Genomic DNA, 23812 nt, shown 5'->3' on the forward strand with positions numbered 1-23812 from the left:
GTGGCTGTCCCTCATTGGTCTGTTGTCCAATCAGAGGCTGGGGCTTTGATTGTGTGACATCACACCATATAAACACATTAGTGTGCCCTGAGTCAAACCTGTTTTCAATGAGTGCTCATCTGAAAACCAGATTTTGGTTGTAAAGAAACATATTCATTCTTTAGAGATGTGCAGAGTGCAAGAAACCACCAGGTTTTTCATGTTTAAGCTCCAAAAACACATTAACCACAAAAAAAAATATATATATATATATATTGGGTGGATTGGGTCTTTAAATCATACTGCCACCATTCCAGTGAGGCCTATAGCTATCTTCCATTTTTATTTAGCATATTTTCTGTTTGATATTGTTTCATTAGATGTAGGCTACTGTAGATTAGATGTACTGTAGAATGTACTGTGAGGTGAACAAAAATACAAATAATAATTGTATGATTTTTTTTGTTGTTGCTGTTTTGATGTGTCTGTATAATCATGTAAGGGGTGGGTCAACTTTGACAAGACACAGACATATATTTCATTCATTCATATAAACACTGCAAGGAAACTCAAACTGACCTTTTTCACTAACTTTCCCTCTGGTACTTCCAAAGATGACACGCTTCCTGCTTCATTCATCTTGGCTGTCTAGTTTCCCATGCACATAGATGTCCGCTTTTTCTCCCTTTGTCGCTCCCTTATTCTCTCCCCCCCCTTTTTATCTCTCTACAGCATCTGACACTGGTTGGTAATCTGAGGCATCTCTCATACTGTGTTGCTCCTCCTTCTCCCCCCCCCCTCACCCCTCTCTTTTTCATCCCTCTAGCATCCACATCCCTCTATCGCTACCACGAACACATATCAATATATCAAACTGAATTTATATAGCACATTGCTTTTAAATACAATACAGTGCACTCAAATGAAAGTGCACAGATGAAAAGTAGGTCATGCTAAAATAATAAAAATGAAAACATCTCAGCAAGGCATTAGTTGACATGTCAGAAAGTAATTCTGGAATTGTCCGAGAGCGTCTGGATCACCAATGAAGCGTTTGTTGTAGGGATGTCCCCTCATAGCCGATTAATCGAGCAATCAGACGTTTTGAGCTTAGTGAAGGTGATTAATCATTTGTTAAATGAATTTGTGCCTGCACATCTTTTGTACACAGTATGTAGAAGGCCTACAATTCTAATTGCATTCTAGTATGTGACTATTATATCTATTCATGATTATGTTTTTCCCTTTTGAAAAACTGAATTATTTGGTCAGGGTCTCGATTTGGATGAAAACTTCTGTGGTCTTGACTTGGTCTCACTTAGAAATAATAGAAACAACTAGCACAATAGTTCCGCATTTATCAACTTACCTCCCTCTCCCTTTCCAGCTCTTTCTCCATCTCTCACTCCCTCTCCCTCCCTCTCTTTCTCTCTCTCTCTCCCCGTCTCTAGATTTGTGTATGTACGTAGATATGCATATGTATTATGCACAAACAAGCAACCCCCCCCCCCCCCCCCCCCCCCCACATACGGACAGTGCTACATATTAAGCTACATATTAAGTAACCTTGTGAACCAACAGTTTCCGAGCCATGTGGGCCATACTGTAGGTCATTAGCCAAATCCTGTTTCCATAACATGAAGTACATCCCCTAGACATGATCACAAGTATGTCGCAGGGAGGGACTTACCCCGAATCCATCCCTTGATGTTGAGTGCCAAGCAGGGAGGCATTGGGTAATTATTTATTTTAGTCTTTGGTATGACTCTGGCCAGGGATTGACCCCCGGCCCGATCTCCCAATCTCAGGATGGACACTCTAACCACAAGGCCACTGAGCTGGTAGTGCACTGTACAGGGTAGCTGATTAAATTGTTCCCTTTGGTTTACTGAGGACTGCTTTTAAATTTGTCTGTCTCCAATTCAGTGGTATGTGAAGTATTATGAAAACAATTCCACCATGGGCTTAGTTGCGATGGGGTGGGGGTCGTTCTAGGACATCAATGTGTGTGTGTGTGTGTGTGTGTGTGTGTGTGTGTGTGTGTGTGTGTGTGTGTGTGTGTGTGTGTGTGTGTGTGTGTGTTAAAATGGTTTTGGTAGCAGGATTTTCTTTATGGCGCTGTTAGGTTGGAAATTATCATATCTTGATAGAAAATATTTAATCAAGAGCAGTACAATCATATAAAAACAATGTTTTTTTTAATTGTATCATGTCCTCATTTCCTTGCCACAAAAGAAAAACATATTCACCTAACTGGATTTATCAGCCAATTACATCACACGTGCTGCAACATGTTGAGCAGAGCTGCAGAATCCAAAGCATTCTTCACTGTACAAAGATTACAACACTCGCCACTTCCACTTTAAGATAAAAGAGGAAGAGATCTTCTTAAAATCCTGGTCAAATCATAGGAAGGTCTCATCTTCGAAGCCTGCCCTGAGGGTGAGTACGAGTTATGGTTCTTGAATGAGCTGAATTGCAGAATTAATCATTATTTTTTTAAACAATTTTTAGCCTGGCTTTTCTTTTTTACTTTATTAAGATGATAGATAGACAGATAGAGAGTGAGTGCAGGGGAAAAGACTGCAACACAGGTTTATGGTCATCAATCAAACCTGTTGTTGCGATATGCAGTCAACTGCTGGTACAGTCCTGAATGTATTTACAGTAGTTAAAGGGTATTCTTCCATTCCATTACATGAACCATGTGAATATATGCAGTAATTCATAGAAATTGAGTTTGACTACTGAACTTCTACTGAACTCAAGTCCTACTAAACTCAATATCTGACCTTACAGTGCGTACATACTGCTGGACATTTATACAAATGTACGGATCAGAAACCTGGTTGACCTGACCTAAGAGATGTAGTGCTGTATTAACCCTGCCCTGTCTGTGTGTAGCCTACTTGTAGAGCAGTTGTGTGCTTGTGAAGGGGTTGGGGGGCATCCCCACATGTTTACACAATGGTCTCTATATAAAGACAGCACTTACGCACAAATCAACCTTAATACTCTAGTCAGCATCTGTCAGCTACAGTATAACTAACGCAGTGCATTAACTGCTTTTAAAGCAATACAGTACATACCACCCCTGGCAATCTACCCACACCTCTCTCTAAGTCCCACCCGCTCTTTCTGTCCATATTTCACAATATCTCATCTCTTTTCTCTGCCTTTTCTTTCCATTCTTTTGTTAATGTGTTTATTATCAACCAAATTCACTCCCCGGGTTCATAAACAGCCTGTCTCTACTAAATCAGTGTGGTCTTTGGAGGCATAAGGACTTAAGGGCCTGCTTTTGAATGCATGGTCTGTGTCGCTGGTCTGTCAGCTATTGTTATTGATGTATAAACTTCTGTGTTGATATGATCATCCCATGTAAAACCATCAAACTGTTTTCAACCAATAAGTGCAGGGTCACTAAAAAGATAATTATTTATTTTAACAATAATAAGGTTTCACTAGTAGCTTTCAATTGTAGACAAGGACAGGATCGAGTCTGCACAGAAGGAACTCAGACAGGTTATGTCAGAGAACAAGGAATTTAAAAATAGTGTGACACAAAGGTCTCTGGAAGATCTTAAAGGAGTAGTTCACCAAAAAAAAAGGACTTATTTTCTATCAATTACACACGCCATGAAGCCTTGAATTCATGGAGATTTTTTGTCGTGGTCGCATTACTAAGCCAAAAATGTGATGACCCGATGGCTGCTCAGTCTCCTACTCTCCTACTCTTTGGATAGACTCCACCGGTCATCGCCGGTCATCAAATTATTGGCTTAGGAATGTGACATTTTTCCCTTTAAAATCAATAAAACAGGTTATGGCCCTGTAGTTCTAACCTGCAGTAAGGTGTGATGAGGCTAAACAGTTCTTTGACACCAGTGACCTCCAAGCAGAGCATGAGTCAGCCCATTCCAACCCACTGAGTGGGGTGGAATGTAGGCCTATTCCTTGCCCCCTTTAATCATTAATCTTCTGATGAGGTCCGCACATAGCTAAGAAGGCGTAATGCAAATAAGGCTCCTGGGCAGGATGGGGTCCTTCAATGTGCTCTCAAAATGTGTGTAGATCAGTTATGTAAGGTATTATTGTCTTTGTCTCTGTCCCAGTGGAATATAACAGTTATGTGGAAAACTTGTGTGTGCCTAAAAATAAAATGCTTGGGTAGTTAAAGACTGGAGCTTAGATCTATTGCTCTCACCTCAATGAAATGCTTTGAAAGGTTGTCCTGGGGCATTTCAGCACAGGGATGCCTCAGGGTACGTTTTTATTTACACTGTGTACACTGCAGGCAAAGCAATGAATCATGTGACTTACACTTACACCCTTTTTGGACGATTCTGCTCTTGCTCTAGTTGGCTACATGTCAAATAACTACAACTCAGCTGACAAAGTGAATAGTTTTGTCAGATGGTGTGAGGAAGCCCACGCCTTGATTAACAGGACAGGTGGTTGAGGTGTTCCCCACATATAAATACCTGGCTGTTCATGGTGAGCAATCTGGACAAGAAGAACACTAGTGTCATCTTGAACCACTTACACCAGGGGTTTTCAACTGATTGTGAACCAGGGACCACCACCCTGATTAAGAATCAACCTAGGGACCACTGTTGTGTTGGGTGAGATTAGAGCTAAGATTAGTGCTTTGCTAACACTTGCTACTGTATGCCAGCATACATCCCACTGTTTCTCAACCAGTGGTCCATGGACTACACAGACACATGCAATTATATGGCCATTTTTCCTAATAATGATGACTCCATCAGGAAATCCGGTACACTTCCCCTTCTTGAGATTCTAACTCCCTTTTCTGTGGAATTTCTTGACCTCCGACTTCCCAAAAACTGACAACATTGACATGTCATCATAGGTCACCAGGCCGATAATATGCACTGTTCCATGGAACAAGAAGAAAAAAACATATTGCAACATGGTCAGGGACCACATGCAATACCTTCAGGGACCACAAGTGGTCCACGGACCACCTGTTGAAAATCCCTGACTTACACCATTATGCTTGGTTGACCAGAGTCCCTCAGGGCTCTATACTAGTATATTTTCTGTTCTGCAAGCTCTTTTGTGACCTTGTAGATCGGCTATTTTCTGCGAGTTTTCCCCAGAACTCAGACAAATGCAACAGGGTCCAGTCTAGATTGTTTAGAGGAAGCTCTGGTCATTTTAAGTCAGAGGTCTCTTTTTGGTTCTTTTATCAAGGTATTGTAGCAAGCTGTTCTTTTCTATGCAGCTGTTTGTAAGTCTTTTGCCTTTAATAGTCCAGTGTAAGCTATTTGAAGCAGACATCCGATCCAGACATTGGCGGTCTCTGTAGTTCCTTCACAATGACATCAGTTTGTTCTTACTCTTTCTTCTGTGACACTGAAAATTATCAGCACGCAATTACATTGAGCCCAGCACGCTGATTTTTAAGCTAATGAAAAGCGATCATTTGTGATTGAATCTCCTACAAGACACACAATAATAGTAATAATAAAGTCAGCCTAATCCAACCCACCTCAACACTTTGACACAGGTACTTGCCCTTCTCCAGTCTGGAAAGTAGCCTACCACACATTTGTCACCCGCCACGTTGTTGACTACACTTCATGACAATTTTCCTTTGTTCCCAATATAGATCCCAGAGAGAAACAGAGTGTGAGACAGATAGAGAGGATATAACTCCTATTTTATAGTAGCACATGCAAGAATTTCTAATAACACAAAGTTTAAAGAGCTGATGCACATAAATCATCAAAACATTTTAGCTACTTACTTGGCACAAATGATGACTGAATTAACCATTTGTGTGCATCTGGTGGAGTCTCTAAAAGTACAATACCTATGGTATTGTTCCTGAAACTTCCAAACTTCACCAAAGTTGAACTGTATACCCTATGGTAGCCTACTTATACATTTACTTGGTTTCCATTCAAATACGTTTAATATCACTGTCATAATGTGATCACTGGTGTGACTGGGCAGGCCGTTACTCCTGCTAGGGCTGGGCTCTGTATGGCTACAGTATGTTGGTCAGTTGATCCAGTACTCCTGCAACAGACATAGAATTTGCTGTGCAGCTTCATGCTCCCCCTGGGCCCTGAGGATGGCCCATATTAAGTCAATAAAACCTGCACACTCATCTGCTACAATGTAATTTATTGACAACGTTTCGAGCCAAGGCTCTTCATCGGGTCAAACTCGAGATGTGTGTACCCCACCCACATAAATAGACACCCAGGTCACGTTATTAATTAGAGGGTGGAACAACAAATAGAGGGTGGAACAAAATAAGGTAAAAAAAAATCTAATAAATGCAGTGTAAAACATTTACATATCCAAAACAGCGGAAAAATCATAAATGGACAGCATGATTATTAACATATAGAGAGAGATTTGAATATGGTAACGTAATCTTGGGCAACAAGAGTTAAAAAATAGTTATGGAAAATGGTTGATTGGAAAGTCCTTTGTTCATACCTTTGGAAGAAAATTATGTTTTTGTGTAGTTTGTGGGCACTTTTCTTTAATGTGACATGGTTAGCCACACAGGCAACACCAGAGGGAGCTCCACTGATCTCGTTCAACCCAGATTCAACACAAACAAGGGGTTAAATTAGTTCTGACTGCTATGCCACCAAAATGTGGAATGCCCGACCAACAGACATCAAAAAGTGACTCCTTACCCTCCTTCAAAACCGCCATTAAATAGTCTGCAATTTGTAACTGGTCCTTGTAAAATCTAAGCTTAACATCAGAAATGGGTGTGATCGGTGGGATCTCTTAGTGCCTTTCTGGTCGTGCATTAAGTCCCCAGTTGAGCCTCCTGGGACGCGTGGATGTTCAAGACTTCAGTACAGCTACATGTCCACTCAATAGCAGGCCTGGCTCTTTAGCTGACTGGATAGTGAGCCCTGGGTTCCACTCCTGGTCAGCACATCTTGTTGTGTTTTTGCTTAGTAATCCTGTACTGTTGTGGCCTACATTGCACCTGTGTGTGTGTGTGTGTGTGTGTGTGTGTGTGTGTGTGTGTGTGTGTGTGTGTGTGTGTGTGTGTGTGTGTCACATGTGTGCCCACAGAGGCAGAATGAGGAACATTGTGGTGGTAGACTTAAGAAATAATCATTATTTATATTGATCAAATCCAATCAAACTGAAAGGGGGCCAGAAGTTCAACAATGTTCTTTGAAAGCTCCAGGATTACAGGACCTGAAAAACACGAATTTAGGTTAACTCCCTTTATGCGTAATTTAATACTAGACTGCCCCCTAGTGGAAGTCTTGATTGCACATGCCTTCACAACACTGTCACACGTGGGTACGATTTGGGTGTGTTTAATAATAGAATTTGCTTGCCTGGAGTGAAAGCTTAGAAGGATTTAAACAGTATGAGGCAGCAAAGTTGGCAGAGTTATATCAGAAAATGTATTGAACCCATAAACCAGGCTCTAGATTTCTCCTTTTTTTTTTTTTACAAGATAAACATTTTCCAAAATATGTGATTGCTTTATATATACAATGTGCAGTTAAAACTGGTACAATAACACATGGATAGCAACAAACAGTCACATACACTGAAGTTATCTGATAAATAATTTTACACTTAAACAAATATCAGTCACCTGAGACAAATCATCACGATCATCGCACACACCAAACACGACTAGTGGAAACAATAATGGCTTACATTATATTCATCATTCATTTCGTTCAGTAAGTTACTGTACTTTAAAGGGGCACAACTTAAGACAACATTTAGCCACTAGATGTTGCAACACCTCTTTTACATACGTTTCATTGTTTCATTATTTGTTACCTCCATGAGGCACCGAAGGCCGGATACAGGATAGGTGGGCACTAGGGACATCTGGGCACCATATCTTTGAGAAGACTGGGCACTAGGGAAATCTGGACACTAGGAAGACTGGGGATCAGGATAACTGGGCACTAGGAAGAGTGGGCACTAGGGAAATGTGGACACCCGGAAGAGTGGGCACTTTGACCCGTTTTCCCTCGTACCTGGTCACCTATCCTGTTACCCGAAGGGATATTCTGCAATATTTAGAAGCGATTAACATGTACTGTATCCAATGAAAATGGATAGATAAGGACTGCTGTCATATATACATTACATTGTATTTGTAAGTTATATTTGCGGCGGGGGGGTTCTGAGCCTTTATTTGACAGGTAGGCTACAGTAGAGAGAGACAGGAAACACGGAGAGAGAGAGAACGGTATAGTGTCATGCAGCAAATGGTCCACCTAGCTGGGAATGAAACCGGGGACTTGCTGTCAAGCATTAGAACCCATGTGATGTCTGTTATGACTCAGCTAATAGGATCGCCCCATAAAACGCTATTTGTTTTGGGGAAAAGCAATACTTTTTTCCCACATGATTTTAAAAACTCTGTGCCTGTAATATTTTCTTTACTTCGATTTCATGAAGACATTGTATCTATACTGTACCCTTTAACCAAAGTTAAATGAAACTTAAATTAAAAAGTTAAAACCACTTTTATTTCTTAAAGCTGCACTAAGTATGTAACTTTCCTGTTCTACCCCGGATTTGAAGCCAGATCTCCTGAGCTAGTGCTGACATGTTTTTTTTACCACTGAATAGAGCCTGCCTGCTTGCTCTGGGGAGAAATTGAATTTTGACCTTCAGGCCAGAAACAGGATCATGTCAAAGGTCATGTCCAATCTAGACACAGGATCTAAATGTCTCAATAGAACAGCAGAGAGACCAACCACCCAATTGATATTGTATTAACATACTCTCCCTTACAAATTGGACAAAATAACATTACATTCACAAAAGAATATACATAATCAAACTTTAAGTTATTTTGGGGGACTTTTTGATTGGTGGAGTGGAGAGAGAGACAGGAAACACATAGCAAATGGTCCAGCCGGCCGGGAATCAAACCGGGGACTCACTGTCAGTCATTTGAGCCCATGTGGTATGCGTCCTATATAACCGCTCACAGCTATCGGGTTGTCCCTTCCCCATTCATTTCTGTTTGCTCTACCATCTCCATCTCCCTGGCTTTGAAACAGTGTTGAGGATGGGTAGACAATAATGTGGAAGGTTTGTGAGTACACTGTCGGGGTGACCGAGGACAGCCTTGAGAGACCGGAGATGCTGAGCTCACATCTCGACTGCTAGCTCTCCTTTTATCCAGTTTTCTGCTGATCCCTGGGACTGACAATTTCCTCCCACCTCCTTCCTCTAACAGTCCTTCAAATACCGCCCCTAAGCTCTGTCGTATCTTCACACAGAAGTGGGGGCAGCAGAAAGCATACAGGATGGGGTTCAAGACTGAGTTCAGGAAAGCCAAAGTTGAGGCTATGGGAAGCCCCACCTCCACCAGATACATCTTCTGTTGCCGGTCATTAGGACTGGCCACAGAGGCTGCCGCCTCAATGAGGCAGAAGATGTGGTAAGGAGCCCAGCATAGTACAAATGCTGCAATTACAGACGTTACCATTTTGGTAAAGCTTTGAGATAGCTGGCTGGTCTGGTATGATGAAGTGGAGGGGAACAAGGAATTCGATTTTGAGGACTGAGCATGGGTGTGAGCTGGAGGTTTCATCACGGCGTTAGTACTTTCTGCAGCATTTGTAATCCTTGATGTGTCATCTGTTTTTGTTACAATCAGTGTATCAGGCAGCCTGGGGGATCTCTGTGTTCTCCTCCTTGCCCTCCTTCTCAGACTTAGAACAAATACAAGGTAGCTTCCTGCAATCACCACTAAGGGGATCAAGAAAGCGAGCAACATCTTTGAGATCGCTGTTGCTGTGTGCCGGACCTTACAATCCCTCTGAAGTGTGGCTGGGGAGGACAGATAGGCAAAATTATGGTAACACAAATTCCTCTTGTCCTGTCTCATTGTGACGTCCCGAAACAGGAGGTAAGGAAAGGTGTTAGCTATTGCCCACAGCCAGCCCAGCGCGCATACCTTCCATGCTGCTGCTACTGACCGATGATTTTGACTCCACACCGGCCTGGCCACCAGGAGGCAGCGGTCTATGGAAATGGCTGCCAGCAGGAAGGCAGAAACTAACATGTTGATGAAGAAGATCGAAGTCTGAGCAGAGCAGAGCTCGGGTGGCAGGTCCCAGCTGTGGGAGCTGTGAAGGTAGTGCGTGAAGAGGGGGAGGGTCAGAGTAGCCAGGAAGTCAGACAAGGCCAGGTTGAGCACCCAGACAGACGCCACGGTGCGTCTGCGCAGGCGGAAGCCCACCACCCACAGGATGAGGGCATTCTCCAGGATGCCCAGGCAGGAGACCAGGCCATGGACACACACCACCGCTAGGCTGGTGGTGTTGTTGTTGTGTTGGCTCTCCTTCATGAGCTGTAGCAGGGGACAGACCAGCTGTTCTCCATCAGAGGAGGAGGACAGTACATCAGACATCTGTGGGAAAGAACAGATTAGAGTTTGGTGAAGTGAGCTCTGAATGGGAAGAGGAAGTGTAGTGGAGGAACGGAAAAGATTAATTAAAAGGAGAAAATTGGGTAACACTTCTATGAAGCCCGTTTCTATAATCATGCATTTATAAACATACATATAATGTCACTAAACCCCTCAGCTTCGCCTGGGGATTTGATCATCCTGCTGGGGGTTATTTCTCAACAACGACCAGAGTGCCGTCAATTATCCCTTGCATAGGCTTCATAGGAAGTGTTACCAGAAATATCCTAGTGTCCAGCATGAAGCATTATGAAATCTGACCTATAACTTTACTTTATTTGTTTATTTAGACGCACAGCATATTAATGAACAACACATATCAATGTAATGTAAATACACCGGATTTAACAAAGAGGCTGATTTACATCCGCAGTCCCCACAAAAAAACTACAATAAATAAAGCAACAATAGCTCAACATCACAAGTCATTATAAAAAGCTTTATGGTTATTGTTATAAAGTATTATAATAAACTATAATACAGTATTATAGCAGAATATAAGGCATTATATAAAGTTTATAAAGCATTATAAAGTTGGGCTTCATAGTGAATTTAGAGAGATAAAATAAAAATGTCAATATGAGTACATTTTACAGCAAGTAATACAAGATCATTATTGTATGTTTGGACCCAGACTTCAGTGTAATTGAGTCATTATAATGTACAACAGAAAGTGAGCTGCCATTTGAAATCTACAGTAGCCTACAGTAGGCTGTTTAAAGTTCTCATTTGGCCTATAGTCGCTTTTGTTGGGATTGTTTTCATAGCTCTGGTTGCTTATTACTCTTGCAAAATCTGGCAACATTTCAGACAGGCTTCGTGTGCGAGGCTGCGAACTCTTTCTCCCTGTGTGTGCAATTCCTCTCAAATAAACTGTTTATTTGAGATGTTTATTAACATCCCCCTTCGAGCACGCTCACTCACTCTCATTCTGTTTTATAATAATGCTTAACAGACTGGACCTGGACGGTAACTATGTGGAGGATCTGTTTGTTGTGGTCAGGTCAGCCAGCGACCTTCCATAGCCACGGTGCCTGTAATGTGCTCTCATTGGCTGTAGCGTACATCTCCTCGCAGGGTGGTCTCAGCCCATTTCATACTGTATGATATTGTCTGATGTCCTGTCTGCGACAGAGCCGAATATCTAACCTGCTAGATATTTGAAAACGGTCGGGAAGCCATGGCCGAGCGTAATTATAGTGGGGAGGCAATAGTGGCCGCATACTCTCGCAGAGCCTTTCACACACAGCGACCAAAACCTCGCCGATCACAGCCCGATCCGCGCCAGATCGGGGGTTATGTCGGCGAGCCCCAAAAAAGGTCCCCGACAGCGTAATCGGACCAAATATCCTGCAGTGTGTAGCTGCCCATGTCAATTCAGTTGTGTGTTCTTTGTTTAACAGTCAAATATATTCAGTCAAAACCTCTATCCAAATATACCGGTATGCATATGTGACATTTGAATAGGCTCTATGCACAGCAGCCATATTATCACTTCCTTCACAGGTGTTACCAATGAAGGCTGTGTTCCATTTAGTGTAGCACAGTGGTTTCCACGACCCCCATAACTCTGAGAGTGTACAAATGGAACCAAATGGACCAAATTTCGGGTCCATTTGGTTCCATTTGTACACTCTCAGAGTTACACACCTGTAAGGGGCCATTTGGAAGCCCATGAGGGTCCCTGGACCCAGTGGACCCCAACTTTAGACCCACTGGTGTAGCAGAGTGTTTCCAGTGAGCCAACATGCACAACATCAGCACCCTGACTCTGTTTGAACAGAATGGAACAGAGCCTTCATTAGTATCATTGGTAACTCCTGTGAATGTCTTCATAATATGGCTGCTGTGAATAGAGCCTATTGACCCAATGATTCGACATGAATGTATAGCTAGTCAGTAGTTTAGTGTAGAGAATTGCTTCACGTGTTTCTTGCTGAGAAATAATTTTGCATGATGATGATCTAAGCCCTCACCATTAGTCTCAAACACCTGAACATGCATACACTTGTGTATACAAGAAAAACAAAATCAGACAGCATCTTAATAGTAATGATGACTACAACGGTGATGAGAGAATGGTGAGTGGACATGCTATTGCCTGGAAACAGCTGAATAATTCATTCCTCCAATATGATGAAGCCAAATAAGTCATGGTCTCCTTTGTTCATTTTTATTGATCATGTACAAATTCTTGGCTTGGGGTTGTAGAATGAAAGCCTGGTTAAATATAAATAAAATTGATTTTATGGCCTAAGTCACAAAGATAATGTGACTTAGGCAAAACAATTAGGTCTAAATCTGGAGTAAGTCACATACTCCATTAATCATTTGGCCTAAGTCAGGTTTACAATTGCCGAAGTCAAAACACAAATACTTAATTTAATCCTCTTGTATTACATAACTGACAGACAGTGTTATTTGTATGTTAATAGACATATATTGCTATAATATTTTTGGGTGAAATGATTAAGAAACATCATACAGTTTGTTTTGGTTCAGTTTTTCTGTTTTCTGAAAATGTTTAGAAAGATTACAGGCTATTATTTTAGCAAGGTGACGTAATGTTGATATGAAGATAATACATCATGTTGAAACAATATTACATTTGACATCAAACCAGTACCAATGTCAGCTGCTGATACAATAATGAGAAATAATGATCAATTTAAAATATCTAAGCAATATACAATATACAGCTTATATATTTGTGATCACCAGTATTTAAAGCAGTAGTTCACCCAAACAATTACTTGTTTTCTATCAACCCCATCAAACCTTGAATTCATGGAGATGTCTTTGTTTTTGTCGCTTTCCTGAACCAATAATTTGATGACTGGCGGAGACTCAAGAGTCTCCTAAGAGTCTCCTGCCAGAGATACACTGATAGAAAACATTTTCTTTTGGGTGAACAACTCCTTTAAAAGGACCCTATGGAATTTGTGGGATACATGTGAAAATGAAAACCAACTTAATACCTAAGGTTAATATGAGCATCAAATCAATATTCTAAATGTTTTTTTGCACAATGACATCAACTTGCGACGGGCATTGCCCCTCTTGAGTAAAAGATGAACTGTTTCTAAAATAAATAAAATATTTAAGGTGTTTTATTTATTTTATTTTAGTTATAGAGGGCAATTATAATTATCAAGGCATATTTGCCAGTGATCCTTTTAAGGAAACATTCATATACTGTTCTAAAACCATCAAAGTGGCTTGATGAGTCTTGCATCAGTCCTTTAGCATTAATTTATGGACCATTACAGGTCCATTTGGTTTCATTTGTACACTCTTGGAGTTAAAATACTGTGAATGCTGCAATTACTGAAAACGGCCATGGGCAACTGCCTAGCATTCCAACAACAAGGTGGGCACGTGACCCCGGTCTTCTCTTCTTTAGAATTGTTCCACGCTAGAATCACACAAACAATTTCTTGCCCCTTGGAGCGTTACTCATCAGTGAAAACTACATGTCAAAGCCTGTTCCTTCTCCACATACCATGCAACCGTGCATGCTTAGACGATTATCAAGGAGTGTTAGACAAGCAAAGAAGACCACAATATGGCATTATCAAGGTGTGTTACTTGTCCACAGAAATGTTACGCATGATTATTTTAGCGTTGGTGCAGGAGAAATGAGTTACAAGATTAAAAAGAAAAGAAAAGTGGTGGGAAAGGTTGATTGTGTTTTGTACAGTAAAAGTGGTTATCTGTTATTTGGACTATTATTTTCTTTATCATCAGAGTGGAAGTCACTCTGAACTAAATCAAAATACATTTTTTATATTAGCTTATTATTTGAAAGTGACTTGTTCCAACTGAGTTCATAGGTTAATGATTTGTAGTGTGCCCCTCTTTCAACACTGGCCCGGGGCGCAGTCTGAAGAAAGAGAAAAGAAGCAGACAAGAGAAAAACAAAGAAGACTAGACTAGGACAACAAGACCTCAGTCACACTGTCAGTCAGTCACAACAGGAGGGAGTAGAAAAAACAAAACACACTCACTCTGATCTTCTTACTCTTCCATTGAGAAATGTACAGTAGACCCTTTTGTCAGGCACGACATATACTGGTTTCTTTATTTATTTACTGGGTGCATGGTCCAGAAATGTTTTTTACAATCAGAGGGATTACCAGCACCCACGGAAATGTCCTTTAGGCAATTTGTATTTAGTTGGCACAGGCAGCATACTTACAGACGTTCTGCATGCTGCCTGTGCCAACCAAGTAAAAAGTCCCTCAAGGACATTTCCATGAGTGCTGGTAATCCCTCTGATAAATAGTATGTTACCTGCTTAGAGCCATTTCCACAATTGGCCATTAATTAAATGAAATGCAGTCTACATTATGCCTTACATAAAGTGAAGACATGCCCAACAATATGTGATGCAGATGTGCTCTCTGGCACAACTGTAATATATAAACCTGGGCAACAACATATGCCCTTATTGTCTGTCTGGCACTTGTACCTTCCTTAAATGAGTGTCCAGACTGTAGGTTTTATTGCCTAAATGTGATAAGCCTATTATCTTTTTTTTTTTTTTTACAAAAATAAACATTAAAAGTACAATAATAATCAGCTTTTAGGCTGTGGAAAATAGAACAATGTTATTAGCTCATTTCTCTTTTGCCAGCATGGTCACATTATGTTCTTTCTTACTGTGTTACTGGACCTGGCAGGTTTTCCAATGAAAACGTCAGAAACCAATTTGTAATCCTACAAGCACACCTTAAAAAGTAGGTCACTACCTAAATATGTTTGGGTCCGTCACCAGCACAACTGTTCCATGCCTGTATCAATCTGAACCTTATATAAATAATAATGGGGGGAAAACAAATCGACAACACCACCATGGGTACACTCATGCAACGCTAAAAATTAAAATACAGATGACTTCTGCAGCAACAGTTTCTTACTAAAGTAACATGAATGTAACAAAACAAAGATAATGGGCAAGAAGTGCACTTGTGTAAAGTCTTCCCCGATAACTTATAGCATCATTAACATGATGCTCTGTTATGACATCATAATGGCATGTCATGATTGAAATGCCATTATGATGCCATCAAAACATACAATTACAGAGATGGCATAGTAGTTGTAGTATACATTCATCATGCATAAACACAATTTCAGAAGTCAGTAGCCTACACATCTGCAGTGTTAATTTATCCATTTGTAACTCTGAATGAGTACCAATGGAACCAAATGGACCCATAATGATTTTACTGAGTACATTCAGGCACATTTTTCCACTGTTGCTGTGAATGATTTTAAACTTCAATCGCAGTTGAAGGCACTCACCCTGTGCTGTTTGCTGCGTTCACATGTGGAGATGAAGTCTCAAGCATGCAATACAAAGTGCTGCTCTTCCAGCCCCTTTATCTTGTTGTAGAAGTCACTCATCGCTCCAGTTCTGTCCCTTTCTGCACCTCTTCCTCCTGTTTTAAAGACACTTGCAGAAGCCCCACCTCCACACACACTGCCCCACCCAATATGCCTAAGAACTGATCAGTTCTCTGCCATCACGGCTCATTCCAGGATGGATTATATCAGTTCTCTTGCAAAGTGGTTTCCAAACTTTTCAGCACAAGACCCAAAAGAGAAATTTGGTGTCTCCCCGGGACACAAACTTAAAAATGCATTATAAATGAAACACTTAAGCCCTATTTTATTTAATAGTGAAAATAACAGATCTACAAGCACACAACCCATTGCATCGGGGCACGTTGTGTGCTTGTAAATCTGCTATTTTCACAATTTTTAAAAAGTATTTTTTTCCCAATTAAAAAAAAAAAGTAGTAAACACAAAAATGGGTCCGTGCTTGGAAACCACAACCACTGCTCCAGCATTCCGAGGAACTAGAGAACTGATATAGATCAGTTCCCTAGTATTCTAGCATGGCTAATTCCAGGAGAGATTCTATAAATTATAGTGTATTAGTAGTAGTATGACTCATTCTTCAGGAGGGATTCTACTGCGTCAGTTCTCTAGTTTTCTAGCATGACTCATTCTCCAGGAGCGATTCTAGACTTGGCTGAAGTACAGGAATGTTTGTCTTGCCTCAAACATTTAGTGGCCCTGGGGCTTTACATTTCTCACGGCCATACTTAGTGTAAATCCTAAATCAAATCCCATATAATTCCACATTGATAGCTAACCTCATTTGATGTGTTTAGATTGCATGCACTTGTGTGTGTGTTTGTATTGATTAAACATTAAAGTCCTTATAAAAACACATTAGAGAAAAAAATAAACGACGAATGATTCAGTGAAAGCTGTATTACATGCCGTGTGTGTGTGTGTGTGTGTGTGTGTGTGTGTGTGTGTGTGTGTGTGTGTGTGTGTGTGTGTGCGTGCCTGTGTGCGCAAATGGATGTGTTTGTGACCAACACCATGTGAACTATTAGCTGAATTCCATTCCCCAAAACTCGGTCACTCGCTCACTCTCCTCGCTTCCTCCACTCGCGCCTAAGCCCCGCCCCTGCGAGGAGCCGAGGATTATTTGAGAGGACGAGTGGTCGAGCGGTTGCCCTCAAAGGATCGGACTACACTCAGCGCGTCATTTCAAAGAGACGGCAAATTCCGCGATCACTTATGACGTCTCACACAGTTGGACCAGAGCAGCAGAGGCGTGGATGAAAATATACTATGCATAGAATAATATGCAGGTATAGAATAATACAGAATATAAGAATAGACAATTCATCAATGTGGATGGATGGCCACATCGTTATCTTTATAGTTACATTATTGTGCAAAGCCATTTATTCCTGAAATAGTGAGCGCCAGGATGAGCAAACTTACATTTATTGATTTAATCCTGACCTGTCCCTCTTATTGCTCGTACAGTCCCCAGAACCCCAGTACAAAAATGTACTCCATGAAGTGTAGATGCGTGGCAAAAAGGAAACGTCGCAGCCAAGGGGCGCGCAGAACGGTGGATGCATATTTATAGCAGAAACCGGTTCACATTTAACTATAGTCGTACTCATTCAATTCTGAACCGATTCTTAAAATGTAAAATTCTCTATTTAGCTGTGAAGGGTCTTCTTTCATGTGTATCAGTCATGATTGTTTCACCAACAAACAATATTAAATATCGGCGGGTCCTTCTTCTCCATCGCGCTGTTCGCGCACCTCCCGTTTTCTTTTATTTTTCTTCGTCCCAGAAGTTAAAAATGTTAACATAATCTTTGTCTCAGTCATTTATAGTTGTCCGTGTACTGCATTGAGGCATGTACGAATAGAAACAGCTTTTGAGACAGAAAGTGTGCACAATATTACAATGTATAATTGTATTATGCTTTATATCATTCAACAACGCAATAAAGCCAGTGGCTTGTTGCGGTCTTTTCAGTTACTTTACACTGTGTGTGTGTGTGTGTGTGTGTGTGTGTGTGTGTGTGTGTGTGTGTGTGTGTGTGTGTGTGTGTGTGTGTGTGTGTGTGTGTGTGTGTGTGTGTGTGTGTGTGTGTGTGAGATGCGCAACGAGTGAGCGGCGGCGGCGAGGGGGGGGGGTGCGGCCGGTGTTTTCGGCACATGTGGAGGAGGAGGACCATGTATACGTCACGGGAGAAGGGGAAAAAAACAAAAAAAGTGTACACGTGATGCGGAAGTCTGCCGCGGAGGAGCTGTTGAGAGTGGTCGAGCATACACTTGATGTACACTCGCTCAATGCGGAAGTGGAGAGCCTCCTCGCCGACTCCACTCGACTCCACTCGCCTCCTCCAAGAAGCACATGAACAATTGGACCGCGACTACTTCCGGTTCGAAGTCGGAGTGACCGAGTGGGAGTGAGCGAGTGGCCGAGATTTTCGGTATTGGAATTTGGCTGATCGTCTTTTCTTGTCAGCGGCCATATTGGAAATAAATTGGGCCTCTTCCTTACTCCCTTCACAGCTCTTACCAATTAAACTAATTAGGGCTCTGTTCCAAATCCATTTAATCTGGCGTCTGGCATTTTGTTTTATAAAGCAATGCAATTTTGGGTCATGGGTGGGGTGGTCGACTTGGAAGCACAGTGGTTCTCAAACATTTTATTTTCAAGGACCCCCATAACTCTGAGAGTGTACAAATGGAACCAAATGGACCCAGAGTTACACACTCGGAAGGGACCAATTGAAACCCCCTCAAGGAGCCATGAGGGTACCTGGACCACACTTTAATAAATATACACATAATAAGTATTGCTGAAGGCTTTTGAATGTATGTACATAACTTTTCACCCTAAATGGTCTTTATCAGGTACATGTTGTACCTGACAGACCATTTATGTCAAAACTTGCAATACATTTCACCTTGGGAGCAAGTGTGTGGATATTCAGTTTTTTATCCTACACCTACTGTATTGTTGGATGTACAATCAATCCCTCTGACTGCATTTGCATGAACTAGTTCCCATGACTTTCGACTGTGAGACCCATATAAGAATGTTCTTCTTATAGAGACAAAATTACTAGAGGGCTGCACCTCTCATAAATACAACAAATACTCACTATAATGTTCCCATCCTGGTTGACCTTTGAGAATTGCAATGAACATCAATCCCTTACAGAAGAAGTCCATACTTTTATTCAAGTGGAGTCATCAGTTAATTGATAGTGTGATTAATTTTCATTCAAACAATAGGGAACAGTTTGTCATAGGTCTAATGTACAGAACAAACCGCAATACAAAACACATTAGGCAAATATGAGGAAGACATTTATCCTAAATTAGCTGCTCGTGCCAAAACTGATTAAGTCCACCTCAGTCAAGATGTAAGTTAAATGTAGGACACATTTTAAAGATTTCATATCTTTAGGCAACTGAATTGTGGAAATGAAATCAATATACAAAGTAAAATCAGTGTTGATTTATCCAATTTTGTAACTTTGAGAGTGTACCTGTAATCAAATGGACCTGTGGTTCCATCACTCTCACTAACACTCAGGATTTAACCGCAGTGTATAGGGTATTCACCCTGATTTGTGGGATGTTCTACCAAGACTTTTACTTTTACTTCCTTTCTCCATCTTCTCGTTTTCTTTGCTCTCCACACTATTTCTGTTGAGACCCATGATCCCACATGCCTGTCTCTCTGTTGGCTTAACCCTCCAGGTCTAACCCTCTGTGCAGACACGTCCCAGAAGCGTACACGGCTGGTATATTTTCCAAGTGCTGCCCATGGAAATCAGACAAATAGACTGATATTGACATCATTTACCTGTCATTACAATATCTACGCTAAGGGGATAGAAGAAAATTAGTAGGCTAACTTTTATGCCAAATATCAATTGGGTCATGAGTTGCTTGACAATGCTTAATTCAACAAAGTTTACTGATGGAATAATTAACAAAGGTGCAGTCAATAGAACACAAATCTCCACCAGGATGCATGTCGCTCCCTCTGTCTGGGGCATGTGTTGACAATGTTCTGGTGTTGTGTGCATGTATGAAAAGGGAGGCAGGGATATTATAAAGGACTGCATTACACACTTACAGTAGGAGACAAATCTTTGGACAGGGAACACTGCCAAAAGTATTGTGGCATGTTGTCATCACTAGGAAAGTAAACAGAAAATGCCCGGGCACTGACAAAAAATGTTGAGGCGTATCATTCTTTGTGCGGGCCTTTTCTGTTTATACTGGACAATTATGCTGGTATTTTTGGTAAGCCTTGAGTCAACAGAGCAAACTTTTAAGATTATTGGTCATCACTAGGACAAGTTATGACGTTACAATGTTATAGCCTACAATGCCATATAGTTTCACAGATGCAGCCGAAGCCAGCAGCAAATTGGCATAGTGCAGATGGATGCTTATTCCTCTCCACACCCAACTGAACAGGCACCCTGACCAACCTGTAGGAGTCGCTAATGCAGCAATAGAGATTGCCCTCCTCATGCGGCTTCCCAACCTGGAACATAGCCAGTTGGAGTGCCTGGCCAGGCAAGGTGCACTCCAAGTGCATCAGGCCTGCTGCGTGGTGGGCCACTGCGCCACCCAAACATTTATTTAGATGAAATGTATCAGGTCTTTTAATTTACCATTTGACTCACCTGTCATTAAAAGCCTTATAATGTGCTATTAAAACAGTATCAGAATTTCAGCAAGAGTATCAGGTGAAGAGCAAATTACACTTTTTATCATTTGTTATCATGTTGATAATCTGTTATTAATTATATCAGTCTAAAGTCTAAACAAGAGCTGTTCTTAATAATTGCTTACAACCTTTCTTTAAGACTGATGATGTCACCAGTGCTGGGTGTCGTCCTGCTTACCTTGGCCCTATCAGGCGGAGCCATAGCCTTTGCCCCCAATGGAGGCGAGGCATCCACTCATGTCAGCATTACACGAACGGCTCTTTTGCAAAAAGGGAGAGAGACTTGTCGGGCAGTGGCTCAATCATCTGGTCATGAGTTCAATCCTACGGTGGGTGGGTAGGAAGCACACACACACACACACACACACACACACACTGTAAGTGTCATAATTTTGTCTGGGATTCCCAGTTGCATTAACCACATGATCCGTGGTGTCCCTATTCTTGGCATGTCATGGTAGGTGAACAATGAAGATCCGTCTGAAATTAAATTAGCAGATCTACAAACTCAGTGGCTCACAACACGACACAATGTGTTGTGAGCTTGTAGATCGGCTATTTCCGGCAAGGAGATTTCATGAAGAGGCAAAAAGGAGGTTACCAAGTATTAAGACCTCAGGGTTGAGGTCAAATTGTTGGTGTTAAACAAAAAACATTTACTGCGACTGCAGAGACTTTAGATCTATGCAATACATGCAGACAGTAGCTCAAACTCTTCAGAAATAAGCAAACTTTATAGACTAAAATATCTAATGATCGATCATTCCAATAGAGCAATCTGATTAGATTAAAATATAATAATAAATTGAGGCCATCAGAACAGATAGGTGGTGATGGTGCATCCCATTTGAATCGGGAGCGACAGCAGAAAGTACAAAGTGTTGTCAAAACAAACATGACCTGTTCAGTTGACAGTAATTCATCATTTTAATATGATTCAAATAAACAGAGTTTTCCTGTAGCTTTTAGAGAGAGAAATGCTGTTACCCCTGAATACTGTATAGAATGAAATCAAGTAAAAATGTCACATTGTGAGTCAGGAGAGCAGACAACCCAAATGCAGGATGAGGCAGAGTCAGGGCAGGTCAAAACACTAAAGGCAGTCAGAACTCAGGGAAGGAATAGGAGGAAAACAGGAAGAGCACTAGGAAACTACACTGGGAAACACTAGGGTAGATGTTCTTAATACGAGGACTCAATGTTGGTTATTAATACTCACAGAAAACGTTCAAACAACTTACTGAAAACAAATGTAACACAGGGGAACATATATAGACCAGGACTAACTAGACACAGGTGAACTAAACTGACAATCAACACAGGGATAGGCTAGGGGACAAACAGAACATAGGTGGAGATAACTACTAATCACAGCCAGGAGGGCGGGACAAGACAGCAGGTATACTTGCTGTTATAACAGCAGCAACAGAAGAAACCAGGAGACGCTAGAACATTACCACAAAATAAAAGGTACACAAGTGTAAAGTAAAACCCTTAGAAGGATACATTACTTCAATATAATTAAAGGAACACAACTGTAAAAACACTAACTATAACTAAGAAACAATGAACACAAGAAAACACAACAGGGAGACAGAACAAGGCACAGATCGTGACTAATGTACTGGGAATACCTTAAACTACTTAGAGATACTACTATTTTGACAATAAGCGGGCTGTCAATAACTTAGAGTAATATTTTCAATGTAAATAGTTCATGTAACTTGGCTGAAGTGCACTGTGTACAGGCACTGTACGGGTTACAATCCAAACTTTTTGGATCTGGGCTCCCACTCCACGCAAAACCCAATTCAACTCCTGGTTGAATGACGCCAGGCAGAGTAAAACTGTTGAAGGGCTCAAAGCAAGGAAGAACAAGCAGGCTCTGACAGGAATGATTGTAGGTCACCAGCAGTAGTGGATTCCAGAGACAGGGGTCAGCCCATTCAATCCGGGAACGCATACTGTGTCATTTTAGATGTCTTGCTATATAACCATTATTTTATACTTTGAGAAATTCAAAAATAGCAGATCTACAAGCTCATAGTGCGGCACCGAGTGTCACGCTACAAGCTTGTAGATCTGCTATTCTTTTTGAAAAATGGTGAACATTTGTACAAATGTTGAATATATATATTTTTTAAAGCGAAGATTTTAACTAAAATCTTTGTTTCTGAGGATTCTACAAATGTCTTCTAAATCCTAAGAGTTATTTTTTATTTTTATTTTTTTACTTATGTTGATATAATATCAGTGGTTCTCAAACTTTTTTCACGTCAAGGACGCCCAAAATGATATGTATTTGTCCGCGGAGCCCCCCCCCCCCCCATCTCAAAATATTTTGTTCCAGGGACCCCAAGAAGCAAAGATTTGATTTAAAAATGTATATATATATTCAAAGGTTTGCACACATTTAAAAAATAAATAAATGCAGATCTAAAAGCTCACTCGGTGCTACACACACTATGAGCTTGTATATCTGTTATTTTTGAATAGCCAAAGAAATCTAAAATGACACAGATACATTCCGGGATTGAATGGGTTAAATACTGCATAGTCGCTGGACATAGTCACATAAGGTTTCCATGAATGTTCCTTGACTTCTATCAGGTTGTCCCAAGGAACACTTAAAGGAGTAGTTCACCCAAAAACATACTTATTTTCTATCAATTACATACCCCATGAGGCATTGAATTCATGGAGTTGTTTTTGTTTTTGTCGCATTCCTAAGCCTAAGTCAATAATTGAATAATAACCGGCGGAAAGATGCTAATGTATCGGATAGGAGACACAAAGTAGACTCTTTGTGTCTCCTATCGGAAATACACCCGGTCATCAAATTATTGGCATAGGAATGCGTCAAAATAAAAAAAAAACTCCATGGTTTCTTTCAAGGCTTCATGGGGTGTGTAATTGACAGAAAATAAGTAATCTTTTGAGTGAACTATTCCTTTAAAGAGATTGTCCATATTGTTTAAAGCGCCACAATATTAGTCTCATTATTTGTACTCTTAGTTTAAATATATAATATTGTACTAGAAAACTAACCTCTATATTTTCCCCTTTGACCTCAGGGTAACTCTCCTGAAGAGCTGGTCCAGGCCTGTCTAGGTCCCAAAGCAACAGGAGAGGTGTCAGCTGCCAAGTTCCGCTCTGCTCTCAATGAGATCTACGTTCAGAATGGACTGGTGGACCGTGATTTCATCAACAGGTGGGAGAACTATGTGTATAAGAAAATAATGTAATGGTAACATAATATAAGTATTTATGG

At 40.9% G+C, this 23812-nt stretch overlaps 3 protein-coding genes across 3 annotated transcripts in view; 1 reads left to right on the plus strand and 2 right to left on the minus strand.

The window, feature by feature from the left end:
• LOC311054813 (calcium-binding protein 2-like) overlaps positions 1-618 on the minus strand; it is a gene marked incomplete at its 5' end in the record, with an annotated part of 29069 nt that extends 28451 nt beyond the window's left edge. Inside the window, one exon of the mRNA XM_084070815.1 lies at positions 559-618. Within this exon, the coding sequence (XP_083926941.1) occupies positions 559-618 (60 nt within the window). The remainder of the gene's footprint in view (positions 1-558) is intronic.
• Positions 619-2296: 1678 nt separating this feature from the next.
• Positions 2297-23812, plus strand: part of LOC311054824 (uncharacterized protein) — a 42808-nt gene continuing 21292 nt past the window's right edge. The window contains exons 1-3 of the mRNA XM_084070826.1: positions 2297-2421; positions 20681-20870; positions 23616-23752. Coding sequence (XP_083926952.1) covers positions 20685-20870; positions 23616-23752 — 323 coding nt within the window. The 5' untranslated portion in view covers positions 2297-2421; positions 20681-20684. The remainder of the gene's footprint in view (positions 2422-20680; positions 20871-23615; positions 23753-23812) is intronic.
• On the minus strand, positions 8146-15872 carry LOC311061375 (prostaglandin D2 receptor 2-like). The gene is made up of 2 exons (XM_084079982.1): positions 15758-15872; positions 8146-10393 (listed from the first exon to the last, which is right to left on the minus strand). The coding sequence occupies exon 2, from the start codon at positions 10391-10393 to the stop codon at positions 8966-8968; it is 1428 nt and encodes a 475-aa protein (XP_083936108.1). The 5' UTR covers positions 15758-15872; the 3' UTR covers positions 8146-8965.

Source organism: Gymnoscopelus microlampas (assembly GCF_963454915.1).
Source record: "Gymnoscopelus microlampas genome assembly, chromosome: 2".
Taxonomy (NCBI): Eukaryota; Metazoa; Chordata; class Actinopteri; order Myctophiformes; family Myctophidae; genus Gymnoscopelus; species Gymnoscopelus microlampas.